The 27,720-nt window shown below is 44.4% G+C and overlaps 1 protein-coding gene across 1 annotated transcript in view; it reads right to left on the bottom strand.

The window, feature by feature from the left end:
• Positions 1-27,720, bottom strand: part of LOC115099565 (TBC1 domain family member 30-like) — a 128,406-nt gene that overhangs the window by 41,832 nt on the left and 58,854 nt on the right. Inside the window, exon 2 of the mRNA XM_029617299.1 lies at positions 11,747-11,911. Within this exon, the coding sequence (XP_029473159.1) occupies positions 11,747-11,911 (165 nt within the window). The remainder of the gene's footprint in view (positions 1-11,746; positions 11,912-27,720) is intronic.

The raw sequence follows: 27,720 nt of genomic DNA on the forward strand, positions 1-27,720 counted from the left end.
AGGATTGCTGCCATTGTGGCTACACCTGCTTAACTTTAATTTTTCAGACTATGCCAGAGAAGTCAGGATCCTTTTACTGGTTCAAAGATCCTCCCAGATATTGGACCAATTATAAGGCCTGCGGGCTGCTCAGTGCCCTTAGAAGGGTCCATGAGGGTACATCTTGCCAGAAAAGAAGATAAGGGAGGGATATAAAACTGGGTGCATCATGTTTAGTTAAGTGGTAAGCACATGATTTTCTGTTATATTGTTTGTATCAATAGCAGTATGTGCAGCAGTTTATTGGGGAAGGCTCATATGACTGCATGCCTGCTGTATTCGTTTCATGCATGCAACACAAGCACAGTTGTCACATTTCATGTTTCTACTCCATTGATGTGCTGTCTGTTCTTTATGCATAGAATCATAGGTTTTGGCTGTTTACCATAGGTTTACTGTGTTCTATTGTGATAGGGTTTGGAGGATTCATTTTGCTTTTCAGTAATATACTTGCACATTTGTTCTTCAAAGTGCTACCAGTTTTCCTTTTCTCTTTTTAACTGATTTGATTGAACTCTGTAAGCATGATGTTCACCATGTGCCTTGTCTATGGTAAGGTAAGGTTTGGTTTAAGTGGCTTCCCTTCTTTTTCAGCCACATGACTAATACTGCTGTAGGAGAAAAATAAACAGCAGCCAAAATATCCAGAGGGGCCCACTAAACTTCCCACAGTAGCAGTAGTGAAGGAGGCAGAGAAACCAACCCCCATCATACCCTTAAGCATGCCAAAAGGGAAAAAAAAAAAGTTATATTCTTATATTTCTAGCATGTGATATCAGTTCCAGTATGAACTCACCTGTGCAGTGGAGTGTGTGAATTGTGTGGTAGATATGACAGCATGTAGTTGAGCTACCTATATGAATGGCTAGTAAGTGTGAATGGCTCAATATTTTCATACGCAGCTATGCATTATAATAGTACTGCATGTGTTTTCATCTTTTACATTCTTAGAAATATATATTAATCACAGATATGTGTGGAACAAAGTGCTGAGAGATGTATCAATATCAGAAGTGCTTGCATGCATGTAGAATAGCATATTACTGTGAGTGAGCTTGAAAGAGAGGGAGTAAAAATGTGAATATAAGGAAAACTATTTAGATTAGGCTAAAAGATAGTATTCACATTGAAGATTAGACAGATATACCATAAGAGCTAGACTGCAGCTTTTTAAAAGGCAAGCAGTGTGATCCCCAGTCGAAAAAGCATTACTGGCCCAGCAGCTTTCCAAGATAAATAATAAACACTAACTAAAAATGTTTTATTTAGTTCATGCCTTTTCATTGGTAGCTCAAACTGAATTACATTCAGATACAATAGGTATTTTCCTATCCTCAGAGGGCTTAACAATTTAACAGGCCGATACAGTAAAATCGGCAGGAGAGCCAGCGCTCTGAGGCAAGCGCCCGCTCAGGCCACTCTTCTGGGTGCACGATCCAGTATTTAAATGAGGGCCCGCAGTAAAAAGAGGCGCTAGGGACACTAGTGCGTCCCTAGCGCCTCCTTTTTGACAGGAGCGGCGACTGTCAGCGGGTTTGACAGCCGATGCTGGTTCTCAAACCCGCTGACAGCCACAGGTTCGGAAAACGGACGCCGGCAAAATTGAGCATCCATCTTCCAAACCGCAGGCCATGGGCAGATTTTTAAATTTTTTTTTAATTTTGGGGCCTCCGATTTAATATCACTATGATATTAAGTCGGAGGGTGTACAGAAGAGTAGTTTTTTCTGATTTTCTGTACACTTTCCCAGTGCCGGCAGAAACTAACGCCAGACTTTGGGCAGGCGTTAATTTCTGAAAGTAAAATGTGCGGCTTGGCTGCACATTTTACTTTCTGTATGGCGCGGGAATAAATAATAGGCCCATCAACATACATTTGCATGCTGCGGGTGCTATTAGTTTCGGGGGGGATTGGCTGCGCGTTTTCGACCCGCTATTACCCCATACTGTATAAGGGGTAAGAACAGCGCGTTGAAAACGTGCGGCCAATCACGGAGCGCACTGTAATGTATCAGCCTGTAAGTTAGTAACTAACAGGCCCATTAATATACATTTGCATGCTGCGGGCGCTATTAGTTTCGGGGGGGGGGGGGTGTGTTTGGCCGCGCGTTCGACGCGCTATTCTTACCCCTTATACACCGAGCGCACTGTAATGTATCGGCCTGTAAGTTAGTACCTGAGATAATGGAGGGTGAACTAACTTGCCCAAGGTCACACAGCATCAGCAGGATTTGAACCCTGGTTTCTCTAGTTCTCAGCCTGCTTTGTCTAGCTACTATGCTAACAATAGTTAAAAGTTAGTTTTCCTAATTTTTCCACAAATATTAAATTTTAAATGACAAAAAAAAAACCAACCAAAAAAAAACCCACCTCACAATTCACTTGGATAAAAGCTAATGGGAAAGCAGAGTTCTTACCTGTAACAGGTGTTCTCCTAGGACAGCAGGATGTTAGACTTCACATTTGGGCGACATCAGATGAAGCCCAGCATGGAAAACTTTGACTGGTACACTGAGCATGCCCAGCATGACACTATCTGCACATTCATACATGTGGCGTCCCTCTTTGGTCTCGTAAAAGAATTCATGAGTGACAAACTTTAAAAAAATAACGCAAGAGAACCCAACTCCCTGGGGTGGAAGGCAGGTTTCCAGAGGACTAACATCCTGCTGTCCTAGGAGAACACTTGTTACAGGTAAGCAACTCTGCTTTCTTCTAGGACAAGCAGGATGGTAGTCCTCACATGTGGGTGAATACCAAGCTACAGGCTGCTCCCAGATACAATGACCAACAGCCACTAACTGGGTGCCAATGGGCACAAGAAACTTCAGTACTTTTGGTAACAGAGGGAGGCAGCCTGAATCCTAACAATGGGCACTAGGTAGGGAGAGTTGGGTTTAAGGCTGGAAGATATTGCAAAGGACAGATTGGCCGAAGCTACTGTCGTGCCAACCATTCTTGTCCAAGTAGTAGTGGGCAGTGATCTTGTGTAAGGAACTACACGTTGCAGCCCTGCAGATTTTGGCAATTGCAACTGCCCGCAAGTGGGCTAACGCCACCATAGCTCTCACAGAATGAGCCTCGACACGGCCTCCAAGCTGAAGGCCCGCCTGCGCATAGCAGAAGGAGATACAGTCCGCCAGCCAGTTGGACAGAGTTTGCTTGCCCACCGCAACTCCCAATCTATTCCTGTCAAAAAATATGAAGAGTTGTGTGGACTGCCTGTGGCCTGCTGTGCATTCTAAATAGAAAGCTAAGGCCCTCTTGCAATCCAAACTGTGCAGCACCCATTCACCCTGATGTGAATGAGGCCTCGGAAAGAAGGTAGGTAGAATGATTGAGATGAAAATCAGTCACCACCTCAGGCAGGAACTTAGGATGCATACACAGAACCACCCTATCATGAAATAATTTTGTGTAGGGCAGATACGTAACCAAGACCTGAAGCTCACAGACCCTGTGAGCTGAAGTGACCACTACCAGAAGAGAACCTTCCAGGTGAGGAACTTCAGAATGCAGGAGCGCAAAGGCTCGAAAGGATCTCACACGTGCCGCATCAATACTACTTTGAGGTCCCAGGACACAACAGGAGGCCAGAGGAGAGGCTTCAGCTAAAGCAGACCCCACAAAAAATTGCCCTACTAAGAGCTGCACAGAGATGGACGTACCAGCAACACCCTGATGGTAAGCACCAATAGCACTCAGGTGTACCCTGACCAAATTGCTTTTCGACCCAACCTCAGAGATGCCACAAATAGTCCAGCAGCTTTGGAGTGGGTCAGGTGAATGGTCCAAGCCATGACCCTCACACCAGACTAAGAACCTCTTCCATTTCAGTCTGTAAGACTTCCTGTTGGAAGGCTTCCTAGATGCAACCAGGATCTGAGACACATCAGAGAGGTCAAAGGACTGCAGGACTAGCCTCTCAATATCCAGGCCATCAAAGCTAATGACCTGAGGCTCGTATGGCGCAGCCTGCCCTGATCCAGTGTAATAGATTGGGGGGTCCCCAGACTGATTGGATCTCTGATCAACAGGTCCCACAATAGGGAGCCACAAGGATCATGGTCCCCTTCTCCTGCTGGAGCTTCAAGAGAGTCTTCATTACCAGTGGAAGCTGAGATTATGCATACAGAAGACCCTTGCCCCAGTGGCTGGTGAAGACATCAAAGGTTGTAATCCGTCTGCCCTGTATAGGGAGCAGAAGTGGCTCACTCTGCTCTCACAAGGGGAGGCAAAGAGGTCTACATCAGGGGTTCCTCACAGATGAAATGTCCATTTGATCTAGCACCCACTCATGCGGTTGGAATGCTTGACTCAGGCAACCACATTCTCTGTCCCTGCCAGGTACACTACTCTTAGGAGCTTGCCTTGTGACAGAGCCCAGGCTCATATCTGCACCACCTCTTAGAGGAGGAATGAACCAGTACCCCCCTGTTTATGTACCACATTGCCAACTGATTGTCTTTGTGGGACAAGCAATCCCGAAAGCTCTAGGAAGTTGATCTGGCATTGAGATTCTTGAGCTAACCAATGACCTTGGGTATGGAGGATGTCCACATGCACACCCCCCCCCCAAACCAGGGCTGCAATGTCCACTGAACTCTGTGCATGCACAGATGGGTCAGGGGGGTAACAGACAGATGCTGCCATGTGACCCAGAAGACACAGCAGAAGGCGAGCTGAAACCTGCCGGCTTCGGCGGACCAAACTCGCAGTGCTCGATCTTTGGGCAGGAATGCCCTGGCATGCATTGTATCCAGTCTGGCCCTAATAAATCCTAGGCATGGTGTTGGGATGAGATGGGACTTGGGGTAATTGATAAACCCTAGAGTTTGCAGCATCACAATGAATAGATTGAGTGCACGTAGCACACTCTGAGTGGCACTCTTGACCAGCCAGTCATCGAGGTAGGGGAACCTCCTACCTAGTTGTGGGGGTGCAACTCCACAACTGCTAGGCACTTGGTGAAAACACGAGGGTCCAACACAAGGCCAAATGGCAACACTCTGTACTGGAAGTGTTCCCTGCCAATAATAAATAGGAGATACTTCCTGTGACCAGGGAAGATCTTGATGTGGGCATCTTAAGTTGAGGGAGCACAGCCAGTCTCCATTTTGCAGGAGTGGGATCAGGGTGCCCAGAGAGACCATCCTGAACTTTTCTCTTTGAAGAAACTTGTTCAAGGCTCTGAGGTCAAGAATAGGGTGGAGGCCCCCTGTTTTTTTGGTATCAGGAAATACTGAGAGTAGAGCTCCCGTCCTTGCTGATGCAGAGGAACAGGCTCAATGGCTCCAGCCGTTAGAAGGGTGGAGAGCTCTGTCAAAAGTATTTCCTGATGAACAGATGAGGCCCACAATGGATATGGGGGAGAGTCCGCAGGGACATCCCTGAAGTTTAGCCTGTACCCTTGGCAAACCATGGAGAGAACCCACTGGTCCAGCAAAAAGACGCAGCTTGCCCCCAACTGGAGGGCAGGTTACCAAGGGTATGGCAGTCTAGCTCATGCTCCCCGCTCCCACTCAAAACCTCATGGCGGGGCTCTGCTGGGGGGCTGGCTGAGTCCTGGTGGCCCTCTGATGCCTGGAGCGACCTCTGAAGCCATGCATGGCGTGGCGTGCATGCCCTCGAGGAAGGAGGGTAATATTTTCTCTGGCAATAGAAGGACTTCCTAGAGCCTTGTAATGAGGATTTTCTGACTGAGGACGGCAGGTCAGAGGTACTGGTGTAAAGGTGCTGAAGGGTTTCATGATGGTCCTTCTGCTGGGCCACCGCATCCCTGACCTTATCCCCAAAGAGATTCTCCCCAGTGCAGGGCAGATCTGCCAGCTTCTCCTGGACCTCCCCTTGAAGGTCCAAGGCATGGAGCCAGGCCATCCTTCGGGCGCCAATGCCCGCTGTGGCCACCCTAGCCACCATCTCAAAATCATCATAGGTGGATCTCAGCTCATGTTTACCCATCTCCAGACCCTGCTGTACCACCACCAAAAAGGAATCCTGCTGCTATTAAGGCAGGGGCTCTGATAGTATAACCAGAACTTGTGGAAGCAAGTCCAGGAACTAAGTCATATATAGTTGGTAGGAGGCAATGCAAGCGATAAGCATAGCGCCCCTGGTAGACCTTCCTACCCAGAGTGTCCAACGTCCGATGTTCCCAACCTGGAGGAGCAGAGGCGTGGGTGCAGAGCACTTGGCTTTCTTGAGGGAGGACTCCACCACAACAGATTGATGCAGGAGGTGTCATCTCTCAAACCCCAATGCTTGTTGCACTAAGTAAATTGCATCCGCCTTCCGATTGACTGGAGGAACAGTCACAGGATGTTCCCTGATCCTAAGGAGTAGCTCCTTAAAAATGTCAAGGACTGGCACCACCACTATTTCCTTTGGGGCATTCACAAACTGGAGGACTTCCAGCATTTTGTGCTGGGCATCCTCCTCAGTCAGAAGCTGAAATAAGATGGCCTCTGTCATTGCCTGGACAAAGCCCGCAAAGGAAAGGTCTTCCAGGAGGGGACCTACGCCTCTCGCCCAGCAGAGATGGTTCCAAGAAAAGGTTGCCTCAGTCATCTGAAGAGAATTCTGAGCTATCATCCCCCCACGGATCATATGGAGCTCCTCCTCACTAAGGTCCCCGGAGGGCCGATGTGGAGGGTCCCTGCCCAAGCCTCTCAGTTTGGGCACCTTGGGCATCAATGGCCCCACAACCCCCAATGGCCTGGGGCCAGAAGCAGGGAATAACAGCCACAGAACTGGCATCTCCGTGGGTGTCATTGGCAGCAACAATTCTTCCTCCTTGGAGGACCCAATGGAAAATCACTCTGGAAGAGGACATCGGTGTCCACTGGAGCACCGATGATACCCCTGGCACAGGTCGCGTGAGAAGTATGACCAAAAGGATGTCTAGATGCTCGAGCAGGGATGCCAAGAGATGGTGCAGGCTCCCTCACCAGTATGGGAACCAGTGCAGATTGTGGCTTGATACCCCGCAGGGCTTGTAGCACCGCTAGCTGAACCCTGCGATCCAACTCCTCTTGAAAGTCCACTGAAGAAAGAATGGACTGAAGAGCAGGAGGAGGCATCACCAGAGCCTCCTCAGAGCCCTGCATCAATGGGGAATACCTGGGACTCTCTGGTCTGATAGAGGCCTAGGCCTCCTCTCCTCAGGGTTGTTTTGGTGCCGGTACAGCATACACTGGTGCCGCACCAGACGGATGCCTTGTAAGGATGGTGACCAGCAACGTCCCTCTGTGCTCGCCCTGGTTCTTCCCTGGCGTAGAAGGCGGCGAAGATCCCAATATCTTGGAATGCGAGAACACCAGAAATGGTCTATCTCCAAGCCCCTCTCTCTCGAGAGGGTCCCAATGGAGAAGCAGAGAGGACAGCATATCCAGCAGCTCCCTGCAGGCTCCCGGTGTCAACACCCCCAATGTCAGAGTAGATGGGTCAGACTTTGTGCCCAAAAAGCTTTTCGATCTTATCCAGCTGAGAGCAACAGCCTTTGGGGGTCATTTGATCACAGAAAGCATACCCCCGGACGTCATGCTATGCCTCCAGGCAGAGGATACAAACCTGATGTGGATCAGTGATAGACATGGTCCGTGGACACTGGGGGCATCATTGAAAACCAGTCCCCATAAACAGCCGGCCAGCGGTCAATGGCTGGCAGCCAAAAAGAAGTGACCCACCAGGAATCGACCGCAACAAGGGGAAAAATTCAACCTACCATGCCGCAGGAAGGACACCGAACGGTGTAAGAGAGACCCAGCGCAGAGACCACCGAAAAACCAATGGAAAGACTTAAAAAAAAAAAAAAAACCAAAAGGAAAGAGCAGAGCTCTACTACCATGAGGCAAACACTTAGTGGGAAAAAAAGACTGAAGACAGACCCCATGTGGACGTGCGGATAGTGGCATGCTGGGTATCCTCAGTGTGCCAGTCAAAGTTTTCCGTGCCGGGCTCCATCTGATGTCACTCACATGTGAAGACTACCATCCTGCTTGCCCTAGGAGAAACAAAATATTGCTCTAGTGCAAACTTAAGTGAGGATCAAGTAAAATATATTGTTTCAGATGTGAATAAGAGAAATTTAGGTGAATAGATGTTCACAGACATTAGGCAGTTTTTGATACAGAGAAATAAGGTTTGCAGTGAAGCTTGCTTACTGGGGGTCCAAATCTGTATAGCCCCTACTGTTATCCCTTATTATTAAGCTTTTGGAGTCCTACTGCTTTTTGCCATCCCCTTTTTGTGATGTGTCTCAGGGGTATAAATTGCACTCCATGCATGTGCAAAGGGTATTTCTACTTACCCAGTGGATTGATCAAGGACTCTGGTGAGCCTCCACATTTACATAGAAACATAGAAATGACGGCAGAAGAAGACCAATCGGCCCATCCAGTCTGCCCAGCAAGCTTCACACTTCTTTCCTTTCATACTTATCTGTTTCTCTTGGCTCTTAGCAACCCTTGGTTCTATTTCCCTTTCGCCCCCACCATTAATGCAGAGAGCAGTGATGGAGCTGCATCCAAGTGAAATATCAAGCTTGATTAGTTAGGGGTAGTAACCGCCACAACAAGCAAGCTACACCCATACTTATTTGTTTACCCAGACTATGTTATTCAGCCCTTATTGGTTGTTTTTCTTCTCCCCTGCCGTTGAAGCAGAGAGCTATGCTGGATATGCGTGAAGTATTAGTTTTTCTTCTCCCCTGCCGTTGAAGCAGAGAGCTATGCTGGATATGTATTGAAAGTGAAGTATGCATTGAAAGCCACATTAACTATCAACAAATATTGAATAAGCCTAATAATTGGTAATACCTATAGCCTATGAACTCTCCGTTAATTTTACATACTCTTACCCACCCCTGTTTTGTTTTGTTTTTTAATTTGGAGATGGCAGCCCTCCATCCTTCCGCTCCGTGAAGGTGGAACACCAACCACTGGCCACTGGCATCCCGCTCCGTGAATGCCTCTGTGGCTACTGCCGCTCCGTGCAGTGTTTTGCTGCCTCCTCTTTATACACGTCCTCTAGACCTGATGGATCCACAGTGTTTATCCCACGCCCCTTTGAAGTCCTTCACAGTTTTGGACTTCACCACTTCCTCCGGAAGGGCATTCCAGGCATCCACCACTCTCTACGTGAAGAAATACTTCCTGACATTGGTTCTTAGTCTTCCTCCCTGGAGCCTCAGCTCGTGACCTCTGGTTCTGCTGATTTTTTTCTGACGGAAAAGGTTTGTCGTTGTCTTTGGATCGTTAAAGTTTTTCAAGTATCTGAAGGTCTGAATCATATCACCCCTGCTCCTCCTTTCCTCCAGGGTATACATATTTAGATTCTTCAATCTCTCCTCGTATGACATCCGATGACCCTCCACCTTTCTGGTCGCCCTTCTCTGTACCGCTTCCATCTTGTCTCTGTCTCTTTGTAGATACGGTCTCCAGAACTTAACACAGTACTCCAGGTGAGGCCTCACCAAGGACCTGTACAAGGGGATAATCACTTCCCTTTTCTTACTCTATATTCCTCTCTCTATGCAGCCCAGCATTCTTCTGGCTTTTGCTATCGCCTTGTCGCATTGTTTTGCAGACTTCATATCATTAGACACTATAACCCCTAGGTCTCTCTCCTGCTCCATGCACATCAGCCTTCCCCCCCCAATCGAATACAGTTCATTCGGATTTCCACTCCCCATATGCATGACTTTGCACTTCTTGGCATTGAATCTCAGCTGCCATATCTTCGACCACTCTTCCAGTTTCCTTAAATCTAGTCTCATTCTCTCCACTCCTTCCGGCGTGTCCACTCTGTTGCAGATCTTAGTGTCATCCGCAAAAAGACATCTTACCTTCTATCCCGTTCGCAATGTCGCTCACAAAGATATTGAGCAGGACCGGTCCCAACACCGATCCTTGCGATACACCACTTAAAATCGCTCTCTCTTCAGAGAAAGTTCCATTTACCATCACACAAGATGCCAGGAAAGGGAGTTTGAAGTACATTTGAGGAGTTTGGAGATTTGGAGAAGATTGTTGGAGAGAAGAGTTTTTGCTTTTGCAATCCTGTAGTACAGCTTGGTTTTGAAGGGCTGAGTGTTTGGGTTTTACCTCTGCACCCAGTTAACAGCAAAAGGTGAGGAGCTATGGGGATAGAGTTTTGCAATAAGCTTTGGAAATTTTTGAAATTAGTTTTGCAGTCTCCCCTTGCTGTAGTAATCAGAAGTTGGCTATTTTATATCACACAGCACAGACAGATGGTAAGAGACCAGACCCAGCTTAGGGATTCCCACAAAAACAAAAGGGTGGTCAAAGTTGTCAGAGTCCACAAAAATATTAAAGTTGCAAAAAAGACAGAATTTATTCACAGCTTTAGGATGGCACCGTGAAGAATCTTTCAGTCCCCCACGACCAGTAAGCCATGGGTGGAGGCTTCACACTTTTATAAGAGTAGCTTGGAGACTTTTTTGGAGACATTTTTGAACAAAGGAATTTTGCTAGTCTACTCTTGTTTGGAAGCTGATTGTTGAAAAGAATACCCTACCCCTCTAGGGGGAAGAGATTATAGACAAGGACACTGGTTCAGTTCCAGGAAGGAGAGAGTATAGATGTGGCATCATGGATAAAGAAACTACAGCTAGTGTAGTCATGATTTTCATCTTGCTATTTATGATATTTGCTTTCTTACCTTTGATCATGCTTTTTAATTTGAACACCATTGGACCCCATGCTTTATTCCAGTGACCTTTCCTACTAGAAACCTCTTCAACTGTAAATATTCACTAACCAGAAAGTGTGGGGTGAGAGCTTAATGCCAGAGGCTCTGTTGCTTACTACTGCACCAGAACTCTGAAGTTTCTACCTTCCCCCCCAGCTGGATGAACCTCAGCATTCCCAAGAGCTGCTGCGAGACATATTTGAGTAAAAGAGGTCTGGGACAGTAATGGATAGACCTGGGAATTGTGCAACCCCCTTCGTTCAGTGCACCCCACCAAGACAGTGTTACATCTGTATCAAATTCTTGCCTTCCAGGTTGGCAGCACTTTTTTCCTGAACTGCTCCCAATTGTTTTGCTGAACCTGTCCCACTGTCTGAAAAAAAATTTTTTTTTAAACTAAGTCCAGGTCTTTCTGGAAAAATCTAATCCCGCTCAATGTACATGTTAGTAGGCAAAGTGAAGAGTGCAAATGAGCATCTGATAGTTCATTTTTCTAAGACAGTGATTAATATCTCCCTAACATTTTGTGAAGGTTACTATCCAGTGTTTTTCCCCAGATAGCCACCCTCCAGAACACAAAGTGAATTTGGATGAATCAAGCCAATAGTTAAGAATGCATATTCATCTGATAAATATATTGTATGCATAGCAGTTTTTGTGTCAGACCTGCAAATCAGCTTCCAAAGGGAAGAATGAACAATGCTATTACTTAGTTGTAGCTAGGTAAACCAAAAGAAACCCTGACAGTTTAAGAACTGATTCTTCAAACAGGTTGTGAAATCATCAGCAATCTCAATGTTCTTTCAGTTTTATTGATAAGGCTTTGAAAGCCCAATTTTATTAATTAAAAAATTAAATAGGATTACATACTCTGCCAGGTTAACTAGTCTAAAACTATTATTCTTTCACATGTCCTTCAGTTTTGTATTCTAATATTTGTTAAACTAATCCAATTAGTATTACATGTACATTTTAGAAACAGAAAAAATGTTACTTACTGCGCTTCTGTGAAACTGCCTGTAAACAAGCTGTGACAATATCACAGTTCTTCTGCATCTTGTGTAAAAGTCTGTCTTTTTGTTTTAACTGACGAATCAGCTTTGCAGACTGAACACCAATTCTGTAATTCACTTCTTGTCGTATTGCTTTCAGTTCATTGATATCTATCAAAAGAAAAAAAAGCATTCTGACAAGTCAACCAAAAAAAAAAAATCCTCACACATCAGCATATACTTTTCATATACAACTGTACTTACAAATGAAAAAAGTCCCTAGTCCTCCTAGCACAGGCTACTGAAGATTTCAGCTAGCAACCATCATCTTGCATTTAACCAAAGGCTGAAATCCACCATAATTATTTAGCTTCTCTCTCCCCATATCTCCTGCATACCTGTGAATGAAATAGGCTTTCAATTTCTACTTTAAGTGTGCTGTTTTCATAGTAAATTATGGATAATTTTAAAGCTGTATTCTACTAGCACAGTCAGAAGTGGTCTTTTCTCACTTTTTCTGGCTGCCCTCCATTATCGCTGACTAGCATTTGCCTCCCTCACCATACCTCCTGTTTTTCTTACACACACAGTCTTGTTAATGAAAGGGAAGGATCTCTGTAATCTTACTTTACAAGGTACCTAAGATATTGTATCCTTGCAGTTATAAGGAGCAATTAGTATGAAAAGTTTTATTGGTACAGAAACAAAATGTAGTGCAAGTAATGGCATGTGAAGTGTAACACTGGAGCAACCGTTTTTAACTTCTGAAGGATGCAGTATTGTCTAGTGTGTCCTATTTGTTAGATGGAGGACAGCGATTGCTTAAGGAAAATCTCAGAGTCAATGATAGAAGAGACAGATGAAGGCAGAAGCCTACAGTACAGGAAAACTGAAGAATAATGTCAGATCATCCTAGAAGATGAAGAAACATCTTCTAGTGGGAAACTATCAGAGCAAAATGGCTGGGATATTACTGGACAATTTTAAAAACCTACCAGGATCCACAGCTAGCAAGACAAAAAGCATTCACAGGATTGCTAGAACAGAAAGAAGCAAAGGAAAATAGCTTGGGATAAATAACCTGGCAGATAAAAACTAGGTCATTACAATATGAAAGGAATTCAGGAAATTAGAAAAATGTCTAAACCATCAAGGTAATAACAGTGTATGGCAAGGGAGGAATAGTTTATACTTCAAGGAACTTCAATGGATGGTTAAAGTGTTGGAATAAGGAAGAGCTCTGTACTTTCTTGGAGACTGGGGCTCTGCCTGGAGGAATAAAAAAGACTTAACTTTCAAAGCTAGTTACACAGGTAAATAACAATTTATATACTTCTTGTCTATTACTTATACTTTCCCTCTAAAGAGCTAACATATGTGCAGTATTTCACAAAACACATTCTTGTAGCTGCATTTAGAGGAGATGTTCCCAGGGTTACAAGCAGGCTATTTTCAACTTTACACATTTTCCATAACTACCCATATAAAAAGCAGGAGCATGTGTACTCTTTCAAAAATGGTGCAAAGTCAAAGGGTAAAAAAAGGATACTCACAAGTCCCAGTGCTGCAAGTGTCAAAATTGCCCCTTCATAACAGTGAATGCCTGCATCTAAGATGAGAGCCCTGGTCTTAGCTGAGCAGTTCAGTTCATACATGGACAAGTGTTTAAACTGCAAGTGGGAAATGGCAAATGGAAGCTGACAATCATAAGAAAATTAAAAAAAAGGGGGGAAAACACTGTTCCCTCCTCCACCACAATTGCACGAAAATGCAGACGCTTTTAGGACTTTTGATTATTTCTTGTTGAGCATATTTATTCAGGAAAATATATGTTTTTATGAACAATTTTAATTTCAATTACTTTATAATTTTACTTTTCTTGCACATTTCAATACCTGAGATCTATAAATATAAAAACACAACAATGTGACTTGCATATTACTCTTTATTCAGTATCATCTTATCTATAGTATTTATTTAAAAAGTCTATACTAACAGTAGATCTTTTTGGAGGGGGAGAATGCATGAGAAATAAAAGGCAGCCAGCACAAAGCCTGGGCATCTTCCTACAACTCTGGGAACAGGAGAGACAACCAGCTCAATTCTAGGGATATTAGCTCTAGGATTGCAGGGATTATTCTACAAATCTCACATTTTATTTTGAGATGTTTTAGATTCTCTACTCAAAATAAAAGAATTATTGTTTGTCAGAATTGAGCAATATATTAAGGTTTGTATCAATTTAACATTACATATATAAGCAAATGATTCAATTCTGGCAAATCAGCTAAAACTTCCACAATTCATGGATATTAAAAGCTAACTCCTAACATTTAAAATTACCTCTTAAACCTTCTTTATGTAATTAGATGCTAAAGTTTGTTTCTCACCTTGCTGGTCAGCAATCAGACAGTAGGAGCTGAGCTAGGCAATTTTTCTCCATTTGCAAAGCAGCAACAGGTGAACTTCTTTATTAGGACACAGGAGAACAGACTAGGGCAATAGGAGTCTGAGAAGAAAAAAGCTGTGCTTTTCAGGAGAGCAGGAAGCTTTTTGGCTCAGAGCATGGATTGTCCAAAATTATAGTTCATTGACGTGCCAATGGAAGGCAGCAAGAATCTGAGTATCAGTAATGATATTTTGATCCTGAAGGCATGGGCCATTGGTACTAACTGGTGAATCTTTATCTGGCCTGCTTTATAACAGCCAGATATGCATATTGGGGTAGATTTTCAAACCTGCGCGCAGGCGTACATGTGCGCGCGCTACCCGGTGCACACACATATACACCCGATTTTATAACATGCGCACGCAGAGGGGTGCACAATTGTGCACGCCGAGCCACCCTGCCTTCCCCCATTCCCTACCCCCCACCCCACCTTCCCTCACCTCTTCCGCCCTTTCCCCCCTACCTTTTTGTTTTTCTTTTATTTCCAAACTTACTTCAGTCCTGGGGCTGAAGTAAGTTGCGCGCGCCGGCCAACTGCCGGCCTGCAATCCCTGGCACAGCAGCCATGCGGAGGCCTCTAGCCACGCCCCCGCCCCTTTTTGCAAGCCCCAGGCCTTTTGAAAATAGGCCCGACGCATGTAAATCCTCCGGATTTACTCGCGTAACCCTTTGAAAATCCGGCCCATTAAGTTTAGTCAGTCAATGTTTTGGTTTTTTTTTTAAGAGTAGAATTTTATTTTAACATAAAGGTCCACAGTCAGAAGAATTCTTATCTGTAGATATTCTTAAAATCAAGATGCTTTTTCTATGCATCCTTTCTTGTAGCAGGGATTAAGACACAAATTTGCCGGTGGCTGTGTTGAGAATTTCTGAAGTGTTGACAGTTTGTTTTAATGTGCATAATCAAGTATACCAGAGTTCTTCACTTTTCTACCAAGTTTCTTTGGTTCAAATGGAACAGAGCCCTTTAAACCATGGTATGAGAATTGTGTACTCAGGAGAGAAGAGGCATATATGGGCAAGAGGGAATTTTAAAGGTGAAGAAAGGAAGGATTCTTAGGAATTTACACATCTGATTATTTTGTCAAATATGGTCATTTCACCCTGCAAATATATTTGAGTAGGAGATACTTCAACAGTTGTAGCATTACGGTGTTCGATGCTGTAGTCAGATACAGTTTAGTCAGTGATTTAACACCACCTCTTCAGTGATTTCTTAGAGCATTCTACTCCTATACATAGGCATTTGAGACACTGATGAATCATAAAGACAACAGCATCCACTGGTTGTAAGGATTCAATTGCTGGAACGTCCATTTAGCCCAGGGATGGCCAGCTCTGGGTCCTTGAGAGCCACAAACAGGCAAGTCTCTTTAAGAAGAGACTTAAGACTTTGTTATTCGAACAAGCCTTCCCATAACTACTCACTTCAGCCTTGGTTCTTATCCGCATCATGAGTACACTATCCAACTTGAGGCCTTCATAGTCCTCCCCTATTTAATTTCCCTGCTTTTCGCCCAAGTTATACAGACCCAATTCTCTATACTTGCTTCACCCATTTTATGTTTATCCAGGTTATTTCTTCCCTGTTCATTGTTTTAATCCAGGTTACTTTTACCCTGTTCATTGTAAAACAAGACTTTGTCTCTGTTATTTTTTGCTGGTTGTAATGTAAACCGAAGTGATAATTAATCTTGTTAATTGAACCTCGGTATATAAAAAGTTATAAATAAATAAATAAGTTTCCAAGATATCCACCATGAATATGCATGCAATGGAGTTGTATACACTGCCTTTATTATATGCAACTCTCTCTCTCATGCATACTCATGGTGGATATCTGAAAACTTGGCTTGTTTGTGGCTCTCAAGTACTGAAGCTGGCCACCTCTAATTTAGCCTTAGTTATTGCTTTTTAATCTCATTCCATACCTATAGTTATGTCTCCTTGGTTGCAGAATTGATAGATTGTGTGACTTGTCATTGGTATAAGACAGGATAATCCTACAGTTAGTATATCTCCTCTTCAGTTTGTCTAGATTGCTTTCTTTATTGGCCACTGCTCTGACAGGTGGGGCAAGCCAAGATAGCAAGTAAATAAGGTTTAGCTTGGAAGGCTTGAAGTATCATGTGATGTATATTCAGTTATTGTTCAAAATGGGATTCAGGTGCTTACTGTCTGCCGATCTCTCTCAAGCAGGGCTTGCATGTCCAGAAAATGAGAATCTAAGGGCCAGGCAGTGACTCAGATAGCTAAAAGGGTATTATCCCATTTTAATTTGGTAAATTTATAAACAAAGTTATTGAAAATATGCCCATTTTCTATTGTCTACTTTATGTATTTTTTATATGCAGGTTTCAATCAAGGGATAAAAACTGGGCTTAAACACAGGATCAATTACCCTCACAAGTGGGAATTCTTAGCTATGTGCTGCCTTCCAATAAAAGGAGGGGGAAAAACAAAGTGATAAGAGCAACAGGTGAACAACATTTATTTACTGGTAACTTTTCTGGTTTTCTCTGTCTTTGGAAGATAATGGGTTCTTGGAGGAATTTAGTTGGGCGCCATCTATCCAAGACACCCTGAAGGACAGACAGACCACTACTACTGTCATGTCAGGAATTGTATCCAAACAGTAAAAGGGAAGTAAATGTTAGGGATGTGCAGAGAAAAAATTTTCAGTTATTTCAAAGTTACCTAAATTTGTTTCACACAAAACAATTTATTTAATTTCATTATTTTAATTTATTTTTTATTCATTTCCCATTAAAGTTAATAAGGGAAGCAACTCAGTCTATTTTTGGTTGCCAAATTGAGATTTTCTAATCATTTCTAATGAAATTGGTGGATAGATGATATGTGGCCAACCCTTCAATTATGCAACAAATCAAGAGCGTTAGCTCAATCGCTGGAATATTGAAACTTTTCTGATCGTTTTCAATAAAGTTTAAAGTTGAATAATTTATGAGAAAAAATTTTTAATTAAGTTCTTTAAATAAAATTCTTTTTGACACCTACTCTATGTGGATATTATTAAAGTATTGCTTTTGAGTTTAATAAATTTTTAAATATGAATGTGAATATAAATATAATGGAATTGGGGGGAAGTTTCATATAAATTCGTAGGTGTCTCCGCACCACGAGTGTGTGGTATTATAATCATTAACGATCCCCCGCCTCCTATGTGACTCTTCCGGAGACGGAGCCAGAGCAACACCGTTTCAGAGCCAAGATAGCCAGAGCATTTTTTAATGGAGTTCATCCAGATTCCGTAAAAGTTGGTTGCATTACAACGTTCCACGCCCCTGAGGAAAGACATTTAGTCTGAAACACGGATCGGCTGTGTCGGGACCATTCAAATCTGGATAATATAACCAACTGACATCTTAAAGGGAAGTCTGAATTTTACTCTTTTAAAGCTTATAACACTTACACAGATAACAGAATTCTTGGCATTAAATACCATCAAGGTATATAAATTAATTTACCAGGTGCTCACCACACGGAAGAGGTTCACAGAGGTGAAGGAATCTTTAGTAAAAAAAATGTTTTAAAAAAATTCACATAGGAGGCGGGGGATCGTTAATGATTATAATACCACACACTCGTGGTGCGGAGACACCTACGAATTTATATGAAACTTCCCCCCAATTCCATTATATTTATATTCACATTCATATTTAAAAATTTATTAAACTCAAAAGCAATACTTTAATAATATCCACATAGAGTAGGTGTCATAAAGAATTTTATTTAAAGAACTTAATTAAAAAAATTTTCTCATAAATTATTCAACTTTAAACTTTATTGAAAAACGATCAGAAAAGTTTCAATATTCCAGCGATTGAGCTAACGCTCTTGATTGTTGCATTATATTAATCATCGCTGTTGTAGTGGCACATTGATTTTCCTGGTTTGTCAACCCTTCAATTAGCCACTAGATGGCCCTAGGTCCCTTACCATCAGGACTAGTAACAGCAGTGGGATTTTCCATTCTTTTTCAGTCTCTCCACTGAGCTGACTGATTAGCTATCTGACAGCAAAAGGTGAAGCCAGAGGTAGAGACAGAGTAGGGGCATTTTGAATTAGCATTTGAGGAGTGAGGAGCTGTTTTACCTTCTCCCTGCTGAGTTGGGCCCACTAACTCAACTTGATCTTGCTTGTATTTAGAGGAGATTCCTTCTTAGTACACTCCCCATTTGACAGGGTCTGGCTTCCCTTTTGAAGAGAGGTTTTTGTAGATTTTGGTAAGGGTTTTGATAAGTTTTCTTGTTCTGGAAAACACCTTGTACTTTGAAAAGGGACAACTCCCCCAATCCTGAGAGCAGGGGTTGGAGACTTGTGAGTGATCCCTCTACTCCCTAGAGGATGAAAGACCAGTGACAGCACTACCCAGCATGAGATTTTGGATAAAGACATTTAGATTCTTCACCTTTTGTTAGAGTGGTAGTTAATTTTCCATTGTTTCACTGCAGATAGTCTGACATGTGGTTTCCATTCAGTTGTCTACATGTTTGTTTGTACTTTATGGTTTCTTTATTCACTATTTGATAAGGGTCAGTCTATGATCTGCATGTGTGATTGAGGTAAGGTATCCTACTAGTGGGTACTTTGTGTTGGGATCTATAGCAGGCTGGCTTGTTCTGTTCTCCTAATATAAGGTTTATTGGTGCATAGGGCATGGTGTAATATTTGTAGTTTGCCTTTTCATAGAAAAGGTTTTTACAATTTGATTTAGAGCTATTTAGTATGGAAAAATTTACTATATTATAATTCAGTTTACTCATGGCTTTCTGAGGACAAAGCCCACACCCAATATGCATTACAATACGCAAATACCATATGTATTCCAAGTGTGTGTTTCGCTTTTTTGCATGGTTTTCTGACTGCCACCTCAGCAATGCATGTTAAAATAACATTCATGTCACTTTCTCTCTTTGAATGTCCTTTTTCATGTAAAACTGGTTACTATAAATGCAGAATTTTTAATTGTGTGATGAGGGCAAGGTGGAAGTGACACAAAGCTGTAAAGTTCACCTAGAGTACACCGCATACAGACCACCACCATTCACCCATCTTCCACTTCTCCATGGGGTAAATGCTGGGGAAGAGGTGGAAGGCAAGTCTTGGGGTTCCTGGGAGTGTGGCAGGGTTGCCAACTTCCTAGAATTATCATCACTGGCACTATCTACCAGACCTCTGGGAACTCTGACCCTAATTTCCTCCTCCTGCAGCATTTCAAATCATCAAAAGGGCCAGACTACAATAGGGATCATTTTTTAATGATCTGACCTGTGCTGTGCCTTGGCAGAGGAAGCACCATCTCATCCCTCGCCTCAGGCAGCAGATACTCGAGCCTCCCGATATTACCCTTAGCTTATATGACCTTCACTGGCTTTTGATGTTTTACCAGTCAGTTTATGATTCTACAAAAAAAGTTTCTTATAAGGCATTATATGGAATGGGCCCAATCTACCTAATTAACTTCAAGCTTTTATGTTCCATCTAGGGCTCTTCAGTCTGCTAACAAAGTACTGCTGAGTATGGTTCCCTTTGTCAGATATTCACTTAAGACACGAAACATGTCTTAACCACCCTGTTTGGAACTCTTCTGAAAAAAATTATGTTTACTAAAGACAAAAATTTCAGACATGCAGTTGAAATTTGGCAGTTAAAAAAAGCATTTAAGTGGGATTAGGTGCTAGAAAGAGTCCAAGAGTAAAAAGACTGCTTAATTTCTTTCCATCCTCTGAAAAAGCAAGTTTGCTTACCGTAAACGGTGTTTCCGTAGATAGCAGGATGAATCAGCCATGCTGTCTTGGGCTTTCCATCAGGCCCGGGAAGGCGGAGCTTGATAAAGCTTTACACAGAGTTCAACTCTGTACGCCTGCATGTCCGTTCCCACCAGGAAAAGTCAGATTCTCCTCAGTCTGTAATATATATAGCAATCTTATGACTTGAAGTTGTTGTGAAGGTGGCTGTCCAGGGAGGAGGGCTGGTCAGCATGGCTGATTCATCCTGCTATCTACAGAAACACCGTTTACGGTAAGCAAATTTGCTTTTTCCCCATCGTTAGCAGGCTGAATCAGCCATGCTGTCTTGGGACTCCCAAGCTAATGGTCACGCTGAGTATGTATTGACTCTGTTTGTATTCAGCGTGACTGAAAATGTGGACTGGCCACTGTGTGTTTAAGTTGCAAGGGTGTTGAGTACTGCCTGACCCAACTTAGCATCTGTTGACATTTGTTAATCGAGGCAATAGTGTGATGTGAAGGTATGTAGAGATGACAAAGTCGCTGCCTTACAAATGTCCAGTGGCAGAACATGTCGCAGATGGGCTAATGAAGTGGCCACTGCTCTCACTTGATGCGCCTTTGGTGATGAGGAAAGAAGTAGACTTTTTCTGATAGCAAAAGCGTATGCATTGAACAATCCAGCTAGAGATGGTTCTCTTGGACATCGGCAAGCCAGGAAAATGAGGGTTAAAGGTGAGGAACAGCTGAAAATGGTGTGTTTCACTTAAGGTTCTACTCTTGTAATAGGCTAATGCATGTTTACAGTCTAATGTGTGTAATAGTTTTTCCCTGTCTGTCTGATGTGGTTTTGGGAAAAAAGTCAGCAGTTCTATGGATTGGTTGAGATGAAAGGCAGAAACTACCTTTGGTAGGAAGGATGATTGAGTATGAAGGACCACTTTATTGTGGTAGAATTCCATCTACGGACTGTAATGAACTACTGCCTGAAGTTCACCGACTCTTCGAGCTGAAGTAACAGTGACTAGGAAAACTAACTTCCACATAAGATATTTAAAGTGGGAGGTGTCCATAGGTTCAAATGGAGGCAACATGAGTTGTTCCAATATTATATTTAAATCCCATGGAATTGGTGGTTTTGAAACTGGTAGACGAAGATGTGTGAGTCCAGTCATGAAACGGGAAACCACTGGATGAGTGGCGATGGATTGGCCCTGGTGTAGAACATGCAAGGCTGCGATGGCACTGAGATGAACTCTTACTGAGGCTGTCGCTAGACCCGTTGCATAAAGCGAGTGTAAATATTCCAGGAGGTGTTTTGGAAAACAGCGACTGAGTTCTAAATGGTGGTCTATACACCATGTAGAGTATCTCTTCCACTTGAAATGGTAATTTCGTCTCGGGGATGGTTTCCTAGCAGATAGTATTACGTTTTGTACTCTGTATGAGAAACTCATTTCCTCTAGTAACACCAGTTCAATCTCCATGCTGTTAGGTGTAGTGATTGGTGCATCGGATGTAGAAGAGAGCCCCCTTCTTGTGATAGGAGATCGCTACGGTTTTCCAACCGTAGTGCATTGTCTATTGACAGTTTGAGTAGGTAGGCGTACCACAGTTGTCTGGGCCAAGCTGGTACTATTAAGATCAGGTTTGCCCTGTCCTGAATGCACTTTTGAATGGTGCGAGTGAGAAGAGGAATCAGCAGAAAGGCGTACATGAGGTTGCCCATCCAAGGAATGAGAAAGGCATCTGGAGCTATTCTCCGAGGGCTGCGGTGTAGGGAGCAAAACCTGTGCACCTTTGCATTGTGCTCTGTTGCGAAGAGGTCTATGAATGGAGTACCCCATTGGCGGAAGATCTTGTCTGCAATCTGCTGGTACAACGACCATTCGTGGTGATGGAAAATTCGACTTAATTTGTCTGATCGGGTATTGACTATTCCTGGAAGATACGTCGCCTGAAGTTGTATGGAATGAAGAATTGCCCATTCCAGAATTAGAATCGCTTCCCTGCAGAGAATCCATGAACCTGACCCTCCTTGCTTGTTTATATAGAACATGGCAACTTGATTGTCCGTGTAAATCAGGACTCTTCTGCCCTGTATTTGTGGAAGGAATGTCCTGAGGGCATTTGTGATGGCTCTGAGTTCCAAGAGGTTTATCTGGTATGTACTTTCCATTGTGGCCCATTGACCTTGTGTCTCTAAATGGTCGAGGTGAGCTCCCAAACCCTTGTGGGAAGTGTCTATCGTGAGAACTGCATTGTGAGGTAGCGGCCTGAAGAGTGTTCCCTTGGTGAGTATTTGTTTCCTTAACCACCAATCTATATCTGTGTGCATCTGGCTCTTTAGAGAAATGGAGCGCAACAGTGGTTAACGATGCTGCGACCATCGTCTCTTTAGACCCCATTGCAGTCTGCGAATGTGGAGACGAGGGTCTTGGACTGTGTAGATGGCTGCAGACATCTGTCCCAGGACTGTTAGAATTTGCCGTGCTGTTGGCCGATTCGAAGTCCTGAGGTTTTTGGGTTTTTTAAACAGTTGTCGGAGTGTGGTTCTTCTGTCTTTCGGCAGAAAAGCTCTGCATTGATACGTGACTAACCGGGCTCCAATAAATTGGAGATCCTGTGTTGGAGTAAGATTTGATTTCTTGAAATTGACCACCAGTCCCAATGTTTGTAAACATTGAATTGTTTGTTAAACCTGCATCTGTAGAGTGTTCTTGTTGGGTGCCACTATTAGCCAATCATCTAGGTATGGAAACACCTTTATTCCCTGTTTCCTTAGGTGGGCCACCACCCCTGCCATGCATTTTGTGAACACTCTGGGTGCTGCTGCCAGTCCGAATGGAAGTACTCTATATTGGTAGTGTTTCCCATTGCATTGGAAACATAGGTTTCGCCATGAGACTGGATGCATCGGAATGTGAGTGTACACATCCTTCAGGTCTAGTGAACACATCCAATCGTTGGGTTGAAGAAGAGGAAGGATGGATTTTAGTGAGACTATCTTGAACTTTTCTTTTACTAGGTGTTTGTTGAGTTCGCGTAAGTCCAATATAGGATGCAAATCCTCCGTCTTCTTGGGAATAAGGAAATATGGGGAGTAAAAACTTTTGCCCCAGGAGGTCTGGGGTATACTTTGTACTGCACATTGGTGGAGTAATTGGTTGATTTCCTGTGAGAATTGAATCTGGTTTGTCTGGTGTCCCTGTGTATAAGAAAGGGAGAGCAGGGATGGAATGGATGAAAAATGAAGGTGATACCCGTGCTGTACTATGTTGAGCACCCAGCGGTCCAAAGTTATCTGAGACCATGCATGGAAAAAAGGATGTGATTCTGTCTGCTACAATCTGAGGTGGTGGCCCTGTCATCTTTAAAATGATGATTGAGTCTTGGATGTAGATGAGTTGTTTGACTATGTGTACGTTGGTTCCAAGCCCTTCCGCGTCTGTTTTGTTATTGCGGAACCTGTGCCCTTTGTGGTTGCTGATAGGTCGTGGGGCGATAGGGTGGATACGAATGGAATGGTTTTCGTGGGTATGCTGGGTGTCAAGGCGGTACGTAAAAACGCCTGGTGGAGTATGTGGGAGGGTTAACCAGTGATTGTACTGCTGCTGATTGTTCCTTCAATTGTGAAATCATTTCCTGTAAACGGCTACCAAATAAAATTGTCCCCTGTGCAAGGAAGATTGGCCAGTTTATCGTGCACATCCTCCCTAATGGTACTAGACCAGAGCCATGCTATTCTCCACGCTGCTATTGCTGAAGCAGAGGTGCGGAAAGATGTCTCAAAGGACTCATATATTGTTCTGAGGAGATGGCGTAACCCCTCTTTCATATCTTGTATAGGCTGAGGTATCGGAAGAAGATGTGTCTGATGTTGGCAACATATGATTGCCTACAGCAAATAAAAAATCTTAGTACTGAACGATGTAAAATTGGTGCTGACCAATTTGAGCACCTAACATTGATGATTGAAAAGATTTCTTTGCAAAATCATCCAAGTACTTATCTTATGGTCCTTACCAGGGGGGGTTATTGGAATGAGTTTTATTCCTCTTAGCCCTGTGCATAGCTGATTCCACCACAATGGATTGATGTGGCAATTGCAGAGTGGAATATTATTTTGATTGCTTCATCTTATACTTTACGTCAATCTTTCGAGAAATGGATTTTATGTTGAAAGGAGTCTCCCAGGCTTTTTCAAGTAAGGTATTGAGGACTTTAGGCGATGGTAGGCTGGTTGGTTCCATAGGTAGGTCAAAAATCTTTAAGAGACCCAAGGTTTCTGATCGTGGATCAGGCACCGCTTGAATTTCCAATTGTAGAGCCGAACCTACTTTTCTTATAAATTTAGGGTAGGTCAGGTCTTCAGGAGGTGAAAAAGGCTCCTGTGGGCCTTCAGTGGGATCTGATGGGTATCCCATTGATGATGAAAGCGACGATGGTAAGGAAATTGGCTGTTGTGGAATTGAGGAAGGATCTGTCTCTGTTGGTTGTATTGGCAAGGGAGAAGTCAGAGTTGGTGACCTCAGCAATGGAGATTGTGGAGGGCTGTGTGGCGAAGGTTGAGGAAGTTGGTATGCCGCCTGTATTGACGTGAAGAGACCTGTTAGCGCTGTGGAAAACTGCGCCAAAGCTTGTTGTGCTAGGAAGTGTGTTTAACGATATTGGTGTGGGAGTTGGTGCTTGTAAGTCTTCCCCACCCTTTGGATGTGGTTGAGCAGGCGGTGGTGTTAAAACCCTCTCTCGTGATCGTTTGTGTGAAAGTCTACTAAAAACTGATTCCTTGCCCTGTGAATGTGAAGCCAAGGATAAGATTAATGACCTCTGGGAAGAATGTGATGACTGGGAAGACTGAGAAGATATAGTCACCCAATCGTCAGCGGAGAGTCTTCCTGAGGTAGAAGAGCTATGATGAACAGAGCTCAAATGTGAAGGTGACACTTGTGAATGATCTGTAATAAGAGAGGCACCCAAGGACTGGGAGTGTAAGATATGCTTCCTCTTATGTGAATGTTTCCTTGGAATATGCTCCGACCGAGGAGTAGGGGATATTACTAATATTTGCTTCTTAGTTTGAGGTATCTCTGGCAATTCTGATACCCTATGGCTGCGTTATGGGGTTTTTTTTTATTCTTGTGCTTCGATTTTGCTTTGTCGTGCGTTGAAGAATGCGTCGAGTAGCGAGGTGTATCAGAGTTGTGCAGCTGTTTTGATATCTTAGGCGGTGTCGACAGGTGCGTTGGTGTTGACGAAGGTGCCTGCGAAGGGCGCAGCATAGTCTATGCATGCGTCGAAGTTTTTTCCGGCATCGAGCAATGAGTCTGTCTCGACGCAGACTGAGGCCTCGACCTCGAAGGGGGGTATATGCAGGCAGCATCTAAGCGCGTTCTGATCGCTTCTCCCGTATATGCCCTCTTTTAGGGTCTTTATCCCGTCTACCGTCTCCCTCACCCAAGCCCGATGAGGCAGGGCCTAGTGAGGATGCCCTTTTTGGCGTCGTTTGCGTCTTCTCCAGTTCTGGAGAAGAGTGGGATTCCGAGGGGGGGGGGCGCATAGGAGGTCTTAGACTGTCTCAGCCATTCTATTTTGTCTGCCCTCTGTCTCCTTGCCCTAGGTAACATTCAGCTGCAGAATTTACACTTTGCCTGATCGTGGTCTAGTCCCAGACACACGCAACAGGTTGAGTGGTAGTCAGTTATTGACAATTTTCCCTCAGGCACAAGGTTTAAACCTTGAAGGCCTGGGGACTTTACCTTCCTTCATGTCAGTTTTTTTCTTTTTAACAATGTGACTAAGATGTTCACTTACAGGTCGATACAGTAAGGCCGCGGTAGAAACAGTGCAGCAGTGTCAGGCGCACCCTTCCTCCCCGCACCCACAGTTCTCTTCACTTAGTCCCCGATACTCTCTTCTAATTGCATGCAAATGCATGCCGCGGCTGTAAAGCGATAGGGAAGGGTTATGCCCGCGCAACCCATTTTACTGTATAGGCGCTGAGTACAGCGCCTATACAGTAACCTGGGTGCGCTGGTACCTGTCATTTCAAATGTCATTTCAAATGACATTTGAAATGACAGGTACCAGGAAGTGTAAAAAACAAAAAAACAAAAATATGTAAAAACCTGAATGTTATAAAAAAAATATAAAAATTTTTAAATACCTGTCACTTTCCGAATCGTGCGGTCATCCAGGCAGTGGCGGGAGCCGGAGGGCCGCGTGGGTCCAGGCGGCCGGCGGCGGGAGCCGGGTGTTCGATCGAGGCCGCGGGCGGATGGGCGCTTGTTTAATCGAGGCTGCGGGGGCGGGTGGGCGCGCATTGGTTTCAGGCGGGCAGCGGCGGCGGGATTCGGGTGGGCGCATGTTCAATCTAGGCCGCGGGCCGGGTCGCACAGGCGCGCATTCATTCAGGCGGAGGAGCCGGAGGCGAAAGCGGCCTCCGGCAGCCCCCACCGGCAGTGCATGAATGCGCGCCTGTGCGACCCGTGCGATTCGGCGCTCACGGCGTGACGTCACGGCATGTGACTGCCTTGAGCACCGAATCTCACGGGTCGCACAGGCGCACATTCATGCACTGCCGGTGGGGGCTGCCGGAGGCCGCTTTCGCCTCCGGCTCCTCCGCCTGAATGAATGCGCGCCTGTGCGACCCGGCCCGCGGCCTAGATTGAACATGCGCCCACCCGGATCCCGCCGCCGCTGCCCGCCTGAAACCAATGCGCGCCCACCCGCCCCCGCAGCCTCGATTAAACAAGCGCCCATCCGCCCGCGGCCTCGATTAAACACGCGCCCACCCGGATCCCGCCGCTGCCGCCGCCCGCCTGAAATCAACGCGCGCCCACCCGCCCCCGCGGCCTCGATTAAACACGCGCCCATCCGCCCGCGGCCTCGAACACCTGGCTCCCGCCGCCGGCCGCCTGGACCCACGCGGCCCTCCGGCTCCCGCCGCTGCCTGGATGACCGCACAATTCAGAAAGTGACAGGTATTTAAAAATTTTTTTTTTTCTGACAGGTTTTATGTGTCCCACAGCATTACATTTTCTCGATCATCTCTTTATCGCTTTTTTTTTTTTATTGTTTTTTATTGTGTTTGAGTATCTTAAGTGGTGTCGATGGATTTGTTACAAGACTCTCAGTCCTAACTCCTACTAGGGGGAGGCGGTAAACTAGCACGTTAAGGCCGCGGCAAAACAGCGGGTTAGTAAGGAGATAATATGAGCGCGGGTTACGGTATCGGAGGGGAATAGCTAATTCCTTCATTATACAGCTAATTCGTTCATTTACACATCATTTACATGCTGGGTGCGGAAAGGGTTATGTGTCTATTTTAAGAAGCGCTACGGACGCGTGAAACTGGAGACTGTATTGCTGGATCGCCTTACGCGCCCGAATTGTGCGCTCCCAGCTCGTTACAGACGGGAAATCTTCAACCGCACGTTACTGTATCGACCTGCCAGTGAGGAGATCTGGTACTCCGCGTGCGTTCCCGCGTACGGAAAAAACAGACAGAGAAGAATCTGTCTTTTCCTACGCGGGAACGGAGGCGCAGGCGCACAAAGTTGAACTCTGTTTAAAGCTTTATCAAGCTCCACATTCCCGGGCCTGACTGATAGCCCAAGACAGCATGGCTGATTCAGCCTGCTATCGATGGGAAAATGGGCTATTTGATAAATGAAAGTAACTTATGCATTTTTAATATTTGAAGTGAAAGGAAAGTGGTAGGTCTTATTCCCAAGTAAGCTGTGTACTTCTGAGAGGAGTCAAGTCGGGTACATTAA

The sequence above is a fragment of the Rhinatrema bivittatum genome, chromosome 9 (genome assembly GCF_901001135.1).
Source record: "Rhinatrema bivittatum chromosome 9, aRhiBiv1.1, whole genome shotgun sequence".
NCBI lineage: Eukaryota > Metazoa > Chordata > Amphibia > Gymnophiona > Rhinatrematidae > Rhinatrema > Rhinatrema bivittatum.